The sequence below is a fragment of the Taudactylus pleione genome, unplaced genomic scaffold, assembly GCF_031769625.1.
Source record: "Taudactylus pleione unplaced genomic scaffold, aTauple2 ptg000391l, whole genome shotgun sequence".
Lineage (NCBI taxonomy): Eukaryota > Metazoa > Chordata > Amphibia > Anura > Myobatrachidae > Taudactylus > Taudactylus pleione.
In genome coordinates, this window is record NW_028284792.1 from 12,646,899 (window position 1) to 12,666,127 (window position 19,229).

The 19,229-nt window shown below is 40.8% G+C and overlaps 1 protein-coding gene across 3 annotated transcripts in view; it reads right to left on the minus strand.

Moving 5' to 3' along the window:
• The window catches only part of SH3RF3 (SH3 domain containing ring finger 3), a 554,601-nt gene that overhangs the window by 145,983 nt on the left and 389,389 nt on the right, over nt 1–19,229 (minus strand). For 2 of the 3 annotated variants that reach the window (XM_088445962.1, XM_088445963.1), the window contains exon 4: nt 6,427–6,780. The exons of the other annotated variant lie outside the window; for it this stretch is intronic. In XM_088445962.1, the coding sequence (XP_088302088.1) occupies nt 6,427–6,780 (354 nt within the window). The remainder of the gene's footprint in view (nt 1–6,426; nt 6,781–19,229) is intronic. 3 annotated transcript variants of the gene reach the window in all.

The following is a 19,229-nucleotide window of genomic DNA, read 5'->3' on the forward strand; positions in this document are numbered from 1 at the left end:
GGTTTCAAGACTCCTTATGATAGCCATAGATATTTTCATGTTATAATATAGTGCTTTACTCTTATTTACCATTGACGTCCAGACGTGTTGATAATTATAGAGTGTTCTAGGTCAGATGTAATATGAATGGTCAGAGCCATAACTAGGGTGTGCAAGTGGTGCCACCATCCAGAGCCATACTTACCTACCCTCCGATTTGGCGGGAGCCTCCCATAAATCGGGTGCCACTCCCAGTCCCCCAGAAAGGCAGATAAGCCTCCCGGTGGCCGCCGCTTCCCGAACCCCCAGCAATTACCTGTGAAACCCCCGCAGCTGGGGGGGGTGGTCGGTGATGCAATTCGCGCTGAATCACATAATTTTGGCCCCACCCCCTGCTTCACAATGCCTGTAATATCGGCATTAGGTAGCGAAGGTGGGGCCAAAATGATGCAGTCATGTGGCCCCACCCCCACACCACCCACAAATGACAGTCATCTGTATGGCCATGCCCCCTGCCTTACTGATCTGGCTGCTCCCTCCCAGAAGGGGCATCCAGCAACCATGTCCAGAGCACAGGGCAGTGGGGGCAGTATCATAGCTGCCACCTGCTTTTGGCTAGCAGGGTACCTGGAACAGCACCCTGCACGCTAGGCAGTGCTCTTCTCCATGGTGTTGATGACTCACCCTCCCAGCATGACATCATGAAGTCACATGTTTGGGGGCAGGGCCTGTATAGGGCAAAAAATTGCCATGCTCCAGCGCTGCCAATGGTCTCTGCAAGTTTGTTAGCAATTAAGGGGCTGATGTACATGCACACATTTACAGAATGTATCTTCTGTGTTTTTACACTGCACATTCACTGAAGTCAAGCATACGAAAGTATGCATGTGAATCGCATCTACACTTGTGACTAATAAGGCATGACTGGGCTGTACAAGGCATTCTCACATAGGCAATGTTCACTGAGGGTATGTCAACAAAACTGCAGGCTATGCACCACGGAATGCATTTGTAAATACTCCTGTTTCCAGGCATATCATTGATGATGATGATAACAAGTAGTAAACAAAGTGTATGGATAGGGGGCAGACTCACTGCAAAATTTGTAAAACTCTGCATATGGGCGAATATATGTATTTCTGTGCATACAATGCAGGAGCAAATTATGTGGCAGACTTTGCATCAGGCCCTGACGTGTAATGCTGTGACTTTTTACGCAATGTGACTGTGTATTTATGCTAATGCCGCAACTGTTGGAGTTTCATACAGAGATGCCAACCAGCTGTGACGTTATTTCGCCACTTTGCATAAAAGGTTGAACCATCGAACATTGAACCAGCCCTATGGAGGTGCACAAAGGGCCTGAACCTGAGATGTACATTGATCTGATGACGAACGTACATCTACGATGTTTCTGGGTCTATGTCTGCGCAGGAACTGTTCTGCGCATGTGCATTGACATGCTGCGGCGTTTGGGTGGCGGAGTGGGAGTGTGCCTCGTCAGTGTTCCCAAAAACGGGGGAATGTGTCACCCATGTTTTCCGGGAGGGACGAGGCCAGGGTGGACGCAGATTCCTTGCGACCAGCACCCGGTCAGGCTGCGGGAAGCTTCAGCTCCCGCAGCCTGACCAAAGGAGCAACCATGGTTGCAATGGAGAATCCAGCCTGTGATATCAGTCGCAGTGCTGGGATCGCAAATGCGACAAGGAGGTGTCTGATACCTCCTTCTGCATTTGCATATGAGATGGATGGATTTGCACAGCCGCTTGTGTGTGGCTCTGCAAATTCATCCATCTCCTAATCAGGCCCAATGTCCGCCTGGTAATGGCCACTGCGTAAAATGTCACTGCCCACGACACACCCACGTTTGGCAAGACACTCCCATTTTCACCCAGCAATGACCACAGAACTTCCAGCTCTCTTTGTCCAAATTTGCTCTGCATCCCCAATGTTAACCAACGGGACGCATGCAGTGTAAATACTGGCTGCTTTTGCATGGAACCTACAAATACTGGGCAGCTTTATTTTTACATTGCAATTTAGATTTGAGTTTGGACACACTCCTCTCACATTATCTCCCTTCACTTTATCTCTCTCCAAGATTTGCTAAATCTCCTCCTCTATCTCTGCAGATAAATCTGCCCCACCTGTGATGCAACATAGTTTTACCAAGGTGCAAAAGTTACTTGCTCTATTTTGCTTTGCTCCCAACACAGAATCGGCTCCATTTAGTAGTAAATATATTGGATGCAGATGCGGACGCGTCTTCCACAGCAGTCACGTCTGTATATTTATGCTAATGCCACATCCGATCAAACAACGGAGACACCGACTTGTAATGTCCAAAGACAATAATTTATACACACCATCAGCGCACTATTGAAACTTGCAGTATGACCTCCTGTATTAGCGGCTGTGCATCTTTGGAATGCCTACTAAAACTCTCAGTGTGCCGACTCTGTGTTGCGTCTCTGTGCACAGACAATCAGGACACATGCCCTGTCACACTTATGCATGCGCAGACTTCAAACATCGGCCATTTGTGTGTGACATTGACATTGCATCCAACTCTGAATCAGGCCCACAGTCTAAACTAGCAGTGCAGCAAAGAGCCAATGTCCAGGACCCCATTCATTTAGGAGACATTCAACACATAAACGTGGCCCCTGTGCCCTGGGAGAGAAGTGGATCAGATCACTGGTCTGGCTTATGTGTCAAGAACACTTATTGGACTCCTTGGTTGGGAAGGGAGACTTTAGCTTGAAATTCTTAGAAGTCAAATAATCTACGACAATAAGGCTGTTTTTCTATCGCCATGAAAATCAATTATTGCTGGAACTTACTAAGAAAACTTTGCTGGGACATCGTAATATACTACTTTGTTGGCCAGTCTAGATCCCCATGAGCATGTATGAAGCAGAAGTGCTGCATTTGCGCATCCATTTTCAAATTTTTTCATTTAAAAACAGTGAACACAAAAGAAATATACAGGGCGGGATTCATGACGCATCGCATTCGGGATATGATGCATCCCGCCACCCTCCGCATGCATGCCGGAGTTAGTAATGCCAGCATGCATGAAGAACATCACAAAGGAATGCTCTCTCGGTAAGAGCTGTCCTTTGCGAATCAGGGACTTCCTTGTCTATGACCCAGAAGCCCCTCTGGTGACCTTCTGTGCATGCGCTGAAAGACACGCATGCTGCAAGGGGTGCTGGGATTGGATCCCTCTCACAACACACTCCTTATAAAAGCCCAAAGGCTTCTATAGGGTAACGCCATCTGAAAATGGTGTTACCCATCGCATGGTGCATATGAGAAATGTGGTCAAACCCGCATTTTCGGCGTTTATCTGCATTTCTCCCTTTGCTGCATCCCATACACAATGTCTAAAAAATACCAAAAAAAGATTACTTCCTTAGTGTACATCCAGGCATCTGACTATGCAAGGACTGAGAAGTCCCATTTTGAGCATCGAAATTGAAATACCACTTGGTGCATCTTTAGATTCAACCATTGATTTGCAACAACTTTAGTGACAGTTGACCGAATATCGTGATCTGTGCATGCTTCTGAGTCACATCACTGCGCATTTGTCAAGTTCCATTACAGTCGTTGCTCACAGTGAGGATTTATTTGCAAAGCGATTGACAGGCAGGGACCATTTGTGGCCTGCAGCAGGGAGAAAGGGGGTGGTGATGAAGACACAGGTGTGCCACGACTGTTTTTGGGGTGTGTCTCAGCCTGCAACTGCGATCCTCTTCTGGAAACATTCTGTGTGACCATAGAGTTACTCACAACTCCGATAATACACTGATCTGCGAACAATGCTGTGTCTTTGTACTCAGGCGCTTGGATTCGCAAAGCCACCGGTTGGTGTCTCAATACAACTCCTGGCGGCTGTGATATTACATATTTTTGCTCAGCCAATGCATACGAATTTGCAACAGCGGTGGCATTAGCACTGCGGGACACATGCACAATGTGAATTTTAGCAAAATGGATGCATGTGCAGTTGAAAAACAGACCATTTGCATGAATATTGGCATAGTGCCTACTCAGAATCAGGCCCTTGTGTCAATTGCCACTATTAAACGCTTACTAGAGACAACAACAAGCACTATGTCACACCTGAAATATTTTGTTAAACTTGCAACAGCAAAATATTTTTAACACACAATAAAAGAAAAACATCTGCCATCAAAACTCAAGATCTTTAATATAACTGGTGATCTTTACTATGAGAGGGTTATATAATCTAACATATATGTTTTGTTATATAAACTAACTAGCATCATGTTACCAGATACAGAAATAATAAAGTTTCATTATTCATGAGATGCCTCTGATCCTTCACCTTCCATCTGTAAAGAAGTGTAGTGTGAATAACATGATAGCAGGATGCACCATCTGAGACCTGATATCATTAGTACCATCAGCGACAGCTGAGACAACTTTATGGACATGCTTCCATGTCTCTGCCACATGACAATCCAGTCTGACCACCAGATTCTAAAAATTCAAGCTTGCCCAGTTTCCATTATTACCATATTGATAGACATTCCAATTCATCCCCATTAAGATAATAAGAGGGGCACTCCTGGTCTTGGGAGAATATTGCATATAGTACATCAAAAACCTATTGTACACCTCACCACCAACTTTTCAGAGCATCAGTGTCTTCTTTCCTCAAGATGTACTAAACATATATAAAAAAAACCCTACCTTATATACACCTTGCAAGAGGAGGAAGTGCTGTCCATCACCTACTGAGGACTTTGGGTCCCGCAATGCAAGTCCGTAACCATGGTAACCATATACGCTAACACCGGGGCCTCTCACACTAAATGTAAACAAAGAAACGAATAGCGATGCACTGCTATTAAGCAGACATCGATATATAATATATATGGCCAACCACGAGAATAGAAATAGATATATAGATGTGTGGAACACCTCGATGAAAGTATACATTATGCTAAAATGTTGGTTCAAAAGCATTTGCTTCTTTTGATTTATCGGAATGCTGGCTCATTTAGGGATAGATAGATAGATAGATAGATAGATAGATAGATAGATAGATAGATAGATAGATAGATAGATAGATAGAATACTGCCCTGCCATAAGCTTGTAACCTACAGAAATGCCAGTGCTCATGTTATTTATTTAAACATTTAAAGAAGATTATCTTATATAATAATACATTCTAATTGAAAGGATATTAATGATACAAATTTTGGCAAGTATTCACACATTTTAATAAAGGTGTTTTGTCTGTGGTTTAGCAGCATCTCCAAGGTTAATGTGCCATTGCTCAGAGACACCAAAGATGGAGTTACCAATATGTATGTATGAAATCCCAGACATTCTGTTTGAATAAGAAAGCCCATGTGTGCCACTTTAATAAATATGAAAACATTCTCTTCTTTCCATCTTCTTGATATTTCATAAACAAATAAAAAACCTCTAAAAAAAATTACACAAACGCAAGCTAGCTCTGAGCTATTTTCACTGGCTATCAATTACAAGCGGCGGCTAGCATGAGAAATGCTTATGAATAATGCCTTTAGAGAGTCATTTATGATGTACAAGAACCACTTGTAACAGCTGACTATTAAAGACAGGGGTTGCACAATTCTTCTGTGAGCGTTTAACTGTCACATTTTGGCTAATTGGGTCCAATTCAATTTTTTAAATCTAACAAATTGATACACTCATCTCTAGTTACCAACAGAATGGATTGGATATGAATCAATAAAAAAACAGTTTGAACCCATTTGGTTTTTCACATCTGGACTACAGGACCCAAGATAAATTGTTTAAACACCTATAAACTGGTTAACAACTACACAGGCTGATTTGAAAAGAAGAATCTTGAAAAAAGGTTAGTCACATGCAACTCTGTATTAGTACCTTCTTTTTGTATTGGAAATAAAGGCATGATAGTGTAATAACAATAGTAATGAAAACGGTGCAGCTATATCTAAATATGTATAGATAGATATGTAAGAATTTATCTACAAAATTTTAGTAAGTTATTAGGTGACTAAAAGGGTTTTAATTTTCTCATGCTACTTTACGTACAATTTTACCTTCCAACAGCCATGAATAACAAGGTGCATCTACAGTATATTTTAATGTGATCCTGGTTATGCTGTCAAAATGAGGGCAGTGAATTCTAGAGTTGTTTAGAATATTTGATAAATAGGATTTGGTATTAGTAAAGATATACATGCAAAGGAGAAATTTGGAAGCAGCATGTTAACATTCCCCATAAAGGGCACATGTATTGAAGCATACATGTATCAGTTTGGTTAGGAAGGAATAAGACTCAGACATTAAACTGTTCTCCAATTTAGCAAGTGTGGAGGAGTTCCTCCACATGTCATCTTAATGGGCTCTAAATTATACTACTGCCCCCATGTGGCTGTTCTATAAACAGTTACCTGTACTGGAGCACTGGATGAAAGTTGAGCCACGCCTCCGATTCTGGCAGCAGCGCGGGGATCACTAGAACTGATCAATACTGGAGCACTAATTTCCATGGAATGCCTGTTATTCATGGCATGGGAGGATTTGTGCGTCATACTGAGGGCTGTGAAGGAGTGTCGTTTCTTGGAATTCTTCTTGATGTTGATATGCCTCTGGTTGGCACTGACAGCTCCGGTACTGTTTAAAGTAGGACTCTGGGTCACACTGACTATCATGCTGGCATCAAATGAGACAGGGACCTCATAGCCTGGTTCTGCAGATAAGGTTGTCTTGTCCTTCTCAGTGAGTTGTTTGGCTGCCTCGTTCAGCTGAGTGCAGAAAGGGACATTGAGGGGAAGAAAAAAAGAAAATAAATTAAATTGCTGTCATGTTGCAATCTTGTTGCTTGTATTCCTGTCCCATTTTGCTGACTGTTACAGACCTAGTTTAAAAGCTGTCTGTGGAAGTGAAGTAAAAATAAACCATTTCTCTGTTAGATAGAAATATATAATAAAGCATAAGATAAACATAAGGATATATTCAAAGAAGTGCCTAAAAAGAAACATGCCATATAAAGTAATAAAACTTAGTAATTGGAAGTGATGATTTCCCGTTGCAAGGCTACATTGCGCTCTGAAGGGAACATACTGAGACAGAAAATTATTCTTAACAATTGCTTGTATGACACAATATTTTTTCACTAATTATGTCAGCACAAGTTGCACCAAATTGAGGATTGGAAACACACGATGCACGTCAAGCCTGGTTTTGTCATTGTATAAATCCAATTTAACTAGAGATGTGTGTTTTGGTTTTGGCAAAACCACCCTCAAATGTTATTATTTTGGTTTTAGATTTATTTAAAAAATTTATAAAAACACCTAAAATCAAGTAATGTTAACCTGTTTTTGTTCCTACAGTATTCTTAACATAAAAAAAAACATTAATTTCCAGTCATTTTTGACCAATTTTGGTACCTGAAATCACAAGTTAGGAACTTATATGCAATTAAAAACATGCAAGATACTGTACGTTTTTTAGATCCAGAACCTGACTTGCAGAAAGACCAGAGCTGGAACTAGGTTCTACTCAGAACCTCAGAAGTGATGCTAGCTTAGACTCGGTTCAACTCGGAACAAAAAAGTTTAGATGTGTTAGTTTTTTTTTTAGAAAAACCAATCCACTCATCTCTAATTATAACCCCAACCATGTGTAGTTCAGTCTGTCTGGATCTTATTTGAACAAAAAATTGCAACTTTCTAGGCTTAAAAGAAAGCAAAACAAAATTGTTCATCACTTAAACAAGAAAACTTGAACAAGCAAACAAAGGAAATAATATGTTGTAATAATTAATGGAACAGTTTATACACCTGCATTAGATATAGTTTATATAGATGATGGAGAACATCCACACATGTACACACATTTCTAATTAATCCTTAGTGAAATTAAGACAAGCTTCTTACTTTATGAATATTTCTTAGCGATTGAACAACACACATAGGGCCTGATTCAGAGCCGCCCGCAAGCGGCCGCTCGTTCGTTTCGAGCGATGTTTGCACAATTGCGCATGCATACGGATCGTAATACGCATGCGCGAACCAGTCAGTGCGGCCGAAAATCGTTTGTTCGCTAAATAGCGAATGCCTGCTATTTTGAGTGACAGGAGGAGGCGTATGTGGGTGGTAACAGGGGAAGGTGCTTGAAAACGGGGAGTGGAGATCAGAACGCAGGCGTGCTTAAAGGTCAAACGGGCGTTTTATGGGTGTGCATAATTAATACAGCAGCGTCATTGACCACGTCACTGGGTTATTTTATAGTCAGAACTGCTCGCAAGACTGTGGTAGGAAAAACCAACCACAAGAATAGCGAGCAGTTCATACGCTGGTCGATGTACTCGATTAATCTAATAAATAGCGGACATGACGTAGGATGCGAGCGGCCAGGGGGCGTAGTTTTCCAAAAAACGACCGCATGTTTTGTACGCTCGTTCAGACCTAGAGGCGTGAACAGACCGCAAAGAGCGAACGATTCATTTGAATAGACACCCCTTTTTTCTGAACGAGCGAGCGCAAATAGCATCCGGCTCTGAATCAGGCCCATAGAGCACATTATTTCTGACCAAATGATACGCACACCGCACACCTAACCATGGTCTGCCATTATTAAGATAAAACAGCCAGAGTGGCTCTTTTGCAGCATGATTAGAGAGTTTGCAGAATCATCTGTTGACTCATTATTTTAGCTCAGTTTGCGTAGAAAAAAAATCCATCCTCAGGTGGAGTATTCTCCATATAAAGTCTGACTTTGTCACAGTATGTATTGCTGATGCTGATGCTGACAGTTGAGCATTACAAATCACTTCTCATTAGATAGATTTCATAGTTTACATGTATAGAATATTTTTTCTGATTGCGCACATTTTAATTATTGAAATTAGAAATCTTTTTAAGACACATCCATATAGTATTATAACAAGAAAACACACTTTTACAATGCAGTAAGGGATGCAGTGTGCTCGTTGACCAACGAAAAGTTGACAAACATTATGGGAACCCCAGAAGGTAGGTGTTGGTATGTCGGCAAGTGCGAAATACTACTTACAGTAGTTTACACCCACATACAACTGTACAACTGTAAAAATGTCCATAATGTTCACACTACTGATGACACATGTAAACTGCTTAAAGTAGCACTTGCCGACATCACAGCACCTGCCTTCTAGGGTCCACATTTTTAATGTCAACAAGTTGTATGAATCCCTACAGTAATACATGCATCCATTACACAATGATTTCTAATATTCATTGTAAACTAAATAAATTTAATATATTTCACCTGCACAGGGATCTTTATGAATTACCCATGCAAGTTACCACACATTGATTAATGTTCTGCACAGATGCCGCTATCATTATCACTGATACTTTGTGAAAAATTATGTGAAGTGATACCTTTAATGGTTAGTACATTACACATATTCCAGATAGCCATTAATAACATTGTGCTGTCATCCGTGCTTACTAGACTGTGCCACCATCCTCATACACTATATAATATAATAACAATCCTGAATCTGCTCCTAATCATTAATGATTTGCTGTTTTATGTATTTATATTTTTTCTATAAAAGCTAAATGTTGCAAGTGATAATGACATGAAATATTCCTCTATGGTTCCTTACACACACATTTTACCTTTACTTCAATTACTGTTTGTCTTTTTGGGTTTTCTGCAATTTCCTGAACAACATTAGCAAGCAAAACCTGTGCAATTATTATTATTGTTATTATTATTATTATTATTATTATTAATAATAATAATAATAATAATAATAATAATAATAATGTTATTATTTATTATTATTTATTATTATTAGTAGTATTATTCATAATAATAATAATAATAATAATAATAATAATATCAGTTTCTAACTTGAATTACTTCTGTAAAAAAATCCTAAAATTATTTTTCCCCTTTAGATGAAAAATCTAGTCTGTTTACGAGTGTGGTTCAATAAGTAAGGTAACAAGATCTCTCATGTGTGTAATGTTCTCTATTTCAATCTTATTTCCTGCCAGGCTAGAACAGGTAGACCACTGCTTCCTCTCATGTCCTTAGACTGTGCCTCATATCAGTCATATCAGCCATCATCAGTTGTAAGATGGCAAGGATGGCGGGAACATAGTTGAACATTGAGGTGCGTAGTGTGATCTGATTTCTAAAGGGCACATCAGCAGCTGAAATTCATCACCAACTTGTCGAGGTGTACAGTGATAACATCATGTCACAGAAGCAGGACAGATGAGCAGCAATTCGGCGGACAAAGCATGACCACCACAAATGACAGTTTGTGCCGCAATTAAGGTCTAATTCAGGAGGACAGACGCATATTGAATATGATATTGCTGACAAACGGAACATCTCAGTGGGTACTGTTCACAACATTCTTTATGAGCAACTGTGGTACATGAAATAGTGGGTATCGAAGCAACATTCATCGTCTGCTGATCCACTCTATCGGTTCCTACCGTTTTTTCTTACCGTATTCAATATAAAATACTTTTACTTAGACATAAGACTATTAACCAAACCACATCATAAAACATCTCTTAACTTATCTCAAAATATTTCCCAACCTGACCTCTGCACTCTGCACAAGATCCGCGTCTCTCATCCACACGCATTACTTGTTCCCATTCACGGATACAGGACTTTTTTTGGGCTGCACCCAATCTATGGAATGCCCTCCAATGCACAACAAGACTCTCTTCTAGTCTCCAAACCTTCAAGCATGCCCTGAAAACTCACCTCTTCAGACAAGCATTTCAAATTCCAGAATTGCCCACATAACCTTCATAAGCTTCCCTATCTAATTACATCCCCTCTTACAATCCACACATAACCTCACATCTCTTTAGTCCATTGACGAAGCACCTGGATGGAATGCGATTTGCAACTGAAGGTGAAGTTCAGCAAATCCTCCATGTCCTGGCTTCACACTCATGACACTGATTTCTTCTATGCCGGGATAGATGCCTTGGTGTACCAGTGAAACAAATGCTTAGACAAGTACAGTATAGGGACTATGGAAAAATAATTTGTATCAAGGCCATACTATTGATTATACATATATGTATGAGTAGAAATTATTTACACAATAAGCGGTCTTGTTACCTTATTTATTGAACCACCCTCGTTCTTTTACCAGGAAACTAGCTGAGAATTATTGAAACTGGCCAACTCAGACTTGTCATTAAAGGTAACAGTGGATTCAAGATTTTTCCATAATAAGATACAATCTAACAAAGATGTTTTTGTTTTTCTCTGGTGTCTCAAAAAAGTTGACAGTCATGTATTTATTGTAGATCGTTTTCACCAGATCAATCTTACTAAAATTAAGGTGAGACAAATAAACTTTTATTTTAAGTCAGAATAACACTTCTGTCTTCTGTAAAGGAAACATCTACCTATAACACATAATGTTGCCCTGGAAGCCAAAACCATTGTAGACTATGGGGCTGGTGTAAGGAGCAAAGTAATACAAGCAAATCATTTTGTATCTGGAGCAAACCATGTTGCAATGCAATTGTTGCAGATAATTTTTTTTGCATGCAGGATAAATACTGGCAGCTTTTGTACATAGCTCATAAATGCTTTGCAGCTTTATTTTTTACTAGAGATAAGTTCGGTTCCAGTGAATTATTTTTTATTTTTTTACTAGATTCTGATTCAAGCATGTGGTCGGAAGTAATTTTTCTGGGCCAAAATGTCATCATTGCAGGACCCCCAGCTCTACAATGATGACGTTTTGGCCCATGAAGATGACGCGCGGCCATAACCAGTCAATGAAGTAAAATCATGTAACCCACCACACTAGACTAAGGAGCCGATGTATCGTTTTTGCAATAACTTTGTGAAAAATCGTCCTATTATTGTGGATTTTTGCAATGCAAAAAAAATGTTTTAGTAGCAGAACGTAACCAAAAACTTCACAGTAAAATTGCAGTGCGAAAACCGGTGCAAACTAGTTTAGCGATGCTATGGTTTTAATTTCAGCTTATTGCAACTTTATAGACCAACACACTGGACTGTGAAGCACTGCACATGTGTCTGGGTGAAGCAGAGCATGTGCAGTCATCCTAACCACAAACAACATATTTCAATTACCCATTACCAGTTAGACAGGATTAAATACATCATATATTGTGGATGCATTTACATACAAGTGTACAATAATTAATAATGATTACAGTTTCAGTTAAAGTGGTCTGTGATGAAGGCTCCTGCTCACTAGTAACAAGTAGGCCAAGAAAAAGGAGGAGCTGCACTACATGGGAGGACCTCTCATACTGTACATGAGTGGGCTCCCCAGTTCCTCCTTTCCTACCTTCCTCTTATAAAAAAGCTATTTCTACTCCACCTGAGGCATGCAATAAACATATTGGCGATATGTGAATACATATGAAAATATCACATTTATACTGGTTTTTCAGTTGCTAGACAGAGGTTTTGCGATCTTCGCCAAATAGGCATTTATCACCATAATTAATTTTTTGCTGAATCCTTCTTGTTACATTGGCTCTTATTTTTTTTAAATATATAGGTAGAGACCCCTATGATATCACATTGAATTGACACATGTTCAATTATGTTGTTAGAGGGTGCTACCACTCCCACAACCAGACTAGTATGGTCTTCACCTACAGCAACCAATCCTAGCCTAAAAGCATGATATGCTTACCAGCCATCGATTGCTTGACCTGTGCATGCTTGCAATTCTATAACTAGGAGTCTGTATTAGACAACAGAGTAACTATGACAATATATACACCAAGCTTGCCGACTATTTGGCTGCCTCTTCGGGGAGAGGCAGCCAGCTCGGCACAGTTGGGGAGTGTGTCACAGTTTTTAGGGCGGATCGGGGGTCTTCACCTCGCAATTGCGTCATTGCGGCCCCGCCCTGGCAACATAATGCCTGTAATCTCGCCCATCAGCCCACCTCTGCTGCAGGTATATTTTTTCTATTATATCCGGCGGGTGGGGGGAGGGAAAATTACCGGGACAAGTGCCTACTTTTCCAGGAAGTCGGGAGCGGCACCCGATTTTCGGGAGACTCCCGGCCAAACCGGGAAAGTAGGCATGTATGATATACACAGGTAATTAGAAAGGAATATATTTGCATTGTAAGATTAAGGTCAGAGTAGGGATCAAACTGAAAGGTACACAATCACACTCCACACAGCTAGGCAAAATAGCTCAAAGCCAGGTTCAGGGCATGCAGCATAGACACAAGAATCAACACAGGAATTGTAACCTGGTATCTACAAGACACCCTGTCATGTGTTAATAATATGACAGGCTTGGATATCTAGCTACATTATTACATGGATACTGTGCACTACATACTGTAAGTGATGCAAACTCATCTCAGTTTCACCAGAGAACACAGTACAAAATAAATTGAGGGCTATAGTGACAAAGGGCTCTATTTACTACAATCCGCATATTGAATGCGGATTGTAGTGTGATATTACCGAGTGAATTCGCATTGCGAATTCAGGCAATATCACAGGGCTTTACTATAAATCCCTTGCAGGGACAGAGCTTGTGATAAAGCTCTGTCCCTGCGGATCCTATCCGCACTCTAGTCGCGGTATTTTCGAAAAAAAATACCGCGACTAAGAGCCCGCGCATGCGCCGGCCCACCGTTGCTGCTACCCCCACCGATGCTAAGCCCCGCCCCCCGCAATCGCGGACCCCCCCTCCCCCCCGCAACCCCCCCTTCCCTTCATTACACTTACCTGCATCCTCCTGGCCTTCGGTGATCTTCTCCGAGCTTCCCGATCAGGTGATCTCCCTTACTACACTGGGACCCGATCACCTGATGACCGGGCCGCAGTGCACTATGGGAGACCAGCTGACCAGAGAGGAGCCATCACCGGAGGCCCGATCACCGGTCCCTGGATTCAGCTTGCGGTCTGTTTAGACCACATAGCTGATTACTGGTACCGGCTCCCGCCTCTGCTCTCCCCGTTAGAGCAGAGTGGGAGCCTGGTAACCGGGGGAGACCCTGGATAACGCCACCTCCAGGTGGCGTTATTATCACAGGGCTTCCCCCGGTATTTTTTTACAATTTATTTTTAGTAACTCTGGAAATGCGATCTGCTTTACTAAAAATAAGTGATACTAAGGGTTGGAGTAGAATTTTACTAATAATAACTACAGGTGAAACTAAAATAATGTGAAAAGGGTGTGAAAACACCCTTTTTCACTTATTTTAGTAAAAATTATGTTAATAAATAGAGCCCAAAATGAGAATGCATGAACCTAGATGAATCATCAGAGAAGCATAACCTTAATTCTGTCATAGCAAATATTTCATATAAATAATCTAACAATTATAGAGGAGAGCTGTAGACACTATGAAGCAATTTTATTAATTATAAGGTTCTAGACCCCATAACTATAATTTCTTAGAGCCGCATATCATGGCAATAAGAAATGAAGGATTGTGTGAATATATTAAAAAGCACACACAAGACAGGCGTTCCGACAGGAGCTAGTCCCCTATAGTGTGTTAGAAGTGAAATGACTGCTAATGTGATCACTTCATCTCTGCATCTGGAGCCCAGCGCTATTCTGTGCATGTGTGAATAGAGAATGCCGGTAAACTCTGTGGAGTGCAGCCTACAGGCTACAATGGCTAACGCCATCCAGAGATGGCATAGCTACCGGGGCCAAGCTTGGAAACGCTTCACATTCTGGAGCTTTGTAAATTCAGCAATTATGCAGCAATTGGCTGCTTTTGACTTAAAAAATGGATGACTGCAGCAGATTTCACTGATCACTGCTGTATTGCCCTGTAAATACATCCCAGAGATACTTCATAATTACAGTTTTCAGGGGATAACTATCAAATATTACTTGATAAATAGGCAACTAAGACATAAGAATATTTCATAATTTTCATATTTTTGCCTCTATTCACCACCACAATGTCTTTGAAATGAAACAAACAAGATGTGCTTTAACTGCAGACTTTCAGATTTAATTTGAGGGTAATTACATCCAAATCAGGTGAACGGTGTAGGATTTACAAAATATGCAAATTCTGTCAATGTCCCAATATTTATGCACCTGACTATCGTCTCAGCATAAGCTAATGCCTCCAGGGAAAAAGTACGTTTATTTCTTCCTTCTTCCAATATTTTATATACAGTAGAACATCGATCATAGAAAATATGTAAGCAGGCAATTAATTCAGTAGAGCCTTAAATTAGCTCTTACTACAATTAGATCAATTTCCAGAAATACTATATGGTTCTGATCCACGGAAATATTTCTTGAATCTCTTTGTTTCTATTAAAAGCATACCAAGTGATAAAGTTTTGTCTGTGAATATGTGTTGTGTACAGGACCAGATTCTGCGCAGAACTCTCAAATTCCACTTGCGCTCATTGCACTTGTTGAATTATGAATGAGATGAAAATAGTAAGGGGAGGGATTACCAGATGGTTTCTCTCCGTCGATGGCACAGCATAACCGAATGATTTTTTTTTTTACAAGGTGCCAGGACACGGAGCATAGCTGCTTCCCTGACACTCTTGAAGCCCTGCCCCGAGGTTCTGATTGGCCCACGGGCCAGTCAGTCATAGAAATAGGGATGACCGTCAATTGGTGAAACCATCGATGGTCATCCAATGCATAGTTGGTAACCATCAATGGATCTATGTCGCCATCAATGGTACCATCAATGGTAACCACACCGATGCCATCCCTACACTGCACCCAGGACACAGTAATCATTGCCTTTCTCATGTATCTGGCTGCCCCCCAGACTCCTGTGTAACTAACCAATAGGAGTCTGGGGGGTGGGTGTACATAAGAGAGACCCTGATTGCTGTGTCCCATCTGCAATGGCTGTGATACACAGCACTGATCCCCGGGGAGCTTAGATATCAGGCAGACTGCCAGCAATGTTAAAAACAAGTTTAAAGGTAAAGGTAAAGTTAAGGTTTGCGTTGCAATCCCCACTGAGCAACCACCACTGTTCCCAGACATTCTAGGAGAATAGATAAGTAGCTTTTATCCTTATAGCCTAATACAGGGTGATGCTACCTTGCTAAATTCAAACTCCAGAAATTATTGTCTAGGACATCTTCAAAATAAACAGATGGGACCAATTGTAATAGGGTGAGATTTTAGAGAATGTGAGAGTTTAGCAGTAAACTCTCACATTGGTTGAGTTTAATCTTCAAAATGGAAAACATCTGGATGAGAGTTTAATCGTGAGAGTTTTTTTTAATGCAATCTATTTTTATTGAGAACAAAATCAGTAGCAGACACTGAAAAAGGCATATACAATATACCACCACAATAAACAAATTAAACTAAATAAAATATATACATAGAGATAAAATAGGTAGCATATTAACAATTATTCAGCCTGATTCAAATCCACATAAAATAAAAATCTTATAAAAGATAAAAGAAAAAAGGAAGGGAGGGGGAGAGGGCAATAATATTGTCACCATACCTATGAAAGTAAATTAGGAGGGGGAGAATTGAAGTAGTCATTATATGCCGAGGACCCCTTAAACTCAAGCCAATCAAACCAGGTGGCCATAAAGGTAGAGGATGTCAGTTTAGAGGAAGAGGTCCTCCATAGTCATATATTGGTCGATTATCTGGAACCACCTTGAGATAGGAGGTCACACAGGAGACTTCCAGAAACATGGGATAGTTGCTGGTGCTGCATTCATGAAGTGTTGGAGTACAGATTTCTTGTACTGAGAGATGGACATGTCCATTAAGTTAAACAGCCAAAATTCAGGCATGGTCGGAAGCGGGAGACCAGTAATCTTCTCCGAGGTCTCATGGACAGTCTGCCAGAAGCCTGCCAATACAGGACAATGCCACCAAATATGCAGTGGAGTGCCCGGCACCTGACCAGACCTCCAGCAGAGATCAGAGAGACTCGGGATCATTTGGCGGAGAGTTGTGGGACATCTATACCATCGGGATAAAATGTTATACTGTGTCTCAAGCACCTGTATTGAGGAAGAGCTGGCAAAGGTATAACTAAATAATCGGGACCATTGGTCCCACACTCTGTTCAGGTCCCTATGCCATGCAGTAACATAAGCAGGCAGAGTATCTGTGAGACCCTCTAGACAGAATTGATATAAAATGGATATTAAATGAATTTGGATCTCACCCATCCTTATGGATCGGCAGCGAGAAGACATAATGCCTGAATTAGAGGTATACCCAAAATGAGTTGGATGGAAGACCAAATGTAGTCTGAAGGTCTGTAAAAGATCGCAGTCCACCAGCATCTACCAAGTGTCATAAATATGAAATACCCGCAGAAGACCAGGCAGAAAGTGATAATGGTGATAACCCAGGTGGAAAATCAGGATTATATAACAAAGGTGTTAGTAACGAAACACCAGGGTTAAAAGAGGGGAGATGCCCAAGTTTTGTCCAGCATTTAAGAGTAGGGTCCATAGTGGGATGGTGGAAACAAGAAAATCTTTTTAAGCCATGAAATAACTGGATTGGGGATCTTAGCGGAATGGCCCTCAATAAGTGGCCATTGCTTAGTGCCTGGATATCTAGACATCTCCACAATTCTAGCCAAGTGTGTCCAGTGGTAGTAACTAAGAAAGTGAGGAAGTTGAAGACCCCCCTAGTGCGACTTTGGACAAGTATCCTTTGTGATAATCTGGGTCTACTATTTCCCCAAACAAATTTCCCTACTTTACTTTGAAGTTCCTTAAAATAAGAAAGTGGGACCATAATGGGGAGTGTTTGAAACAAGTAAAGAATTTTTGGCAAAATATTAATTTTTATAGTGTTAATCCTACTGTACCTAGCTAAGAAAGTCATAATGATGACCATTTCAGAAAGTCAGTTTTAAATTTGGCTAACAAGGGGGAAAAGTTAAGCTGAAAGAGGTTAGAGTTCTCTTTAGTAAGTATGACTCCTAGATATTTAAATTGATAAGGATGCCAATGAAAAGGAAACGTCACCCGCAAACCTGTCACTACAGAAGCAGGTGTCGAGATATTAACAGCCACCGATTTTGCATAATTCATTTTAAAGTTAGATAAAAGTGCAAACTTCTAAAACTCATGCATGAGAGCAGGGAAAGAGGTCACTGGGCTAGAGATGGAAGCAAGAAAGTCGTCGGCAAACAATGACAATTTATATTCAGTGGTCCCTACCTTGACCATCTTGATATCATCATTCACCCGGATCCCCCTTGCCAAGGCCTCCATACAGAGCACAAAGATCAAAGGGGACAAAGGACAGCCCTGTCGAGTGCAATTTTGAATTGGAAAGCAATTAGAAAGAGCCCCATTAATTCGCACCCTGGCAGAAGGAGAACAGTATAAGCAAGTATACGATGAAGACAATGTGGACCCAAACCCAAGTGCCCAAGAAGATCCTCCATAAATCGCCAATCTATTTGATCAAATGCTTTCTACCACTGGACAAGAGGACCATGTGGGATCCACCCTGCCCGGAGAGGTGAATTAGATCAATAATTTTGGTAGTGTTATCTTTAGCTTCTCTACCAGCAGTATATCCCACCTGGTCCCTATGAACCATGAACCAAACACTGGAGAAGAGGACCCAACCGACTGGCGAGAAGTTTAGCAAACAATTTTAAGTCTGTGTTCAGGAGAGATATCGGCCTGTAACTCGAGCACTGGGCAGGATCCTTCCCATCTTTAGAAATTATTGAAATATGGGCCTCAAGACTCTGGGGGGAAAAAGTTGTGTTGCCCGAAACAGCATTACATGCCTTTAAGAAAAGGGGCATGAGAGAGGCACTCTACGCTTTATAATAACTAATTGGGAAGCCATCTGGACCAAGACTTTTTTAATTGAGAGTAGCCGACAGTGCCACCCCCAATTCCTAAATTGTAAATGGCTGTTCAAGGGAAGTAATATCTTCTTCATTAATATGTGGGAAGTTAACAGAACAAAGATACGTACTAATTGCCTCCTTTAAAGAAGGTTGTTCAGAAGAGGAGTGGTCACCTCTTAAGTTATAACGGTTCGTATAGTAAGCCTGAAAGGCTTAAGCAATTTCAGGGAAAGTATGAACATTTCTCCCCACAGAATCCATGAGAGTTTTTTGAGTCTAAACATGCGAGTTTGCCTGTTCTCAGATTCTATTACATTGGCCATGTTTTCAAAGTGTCACAGTTTACTGCTAAACTCTCATATTTTTTAAACTCTCATCCTATTACATATGGCCTAT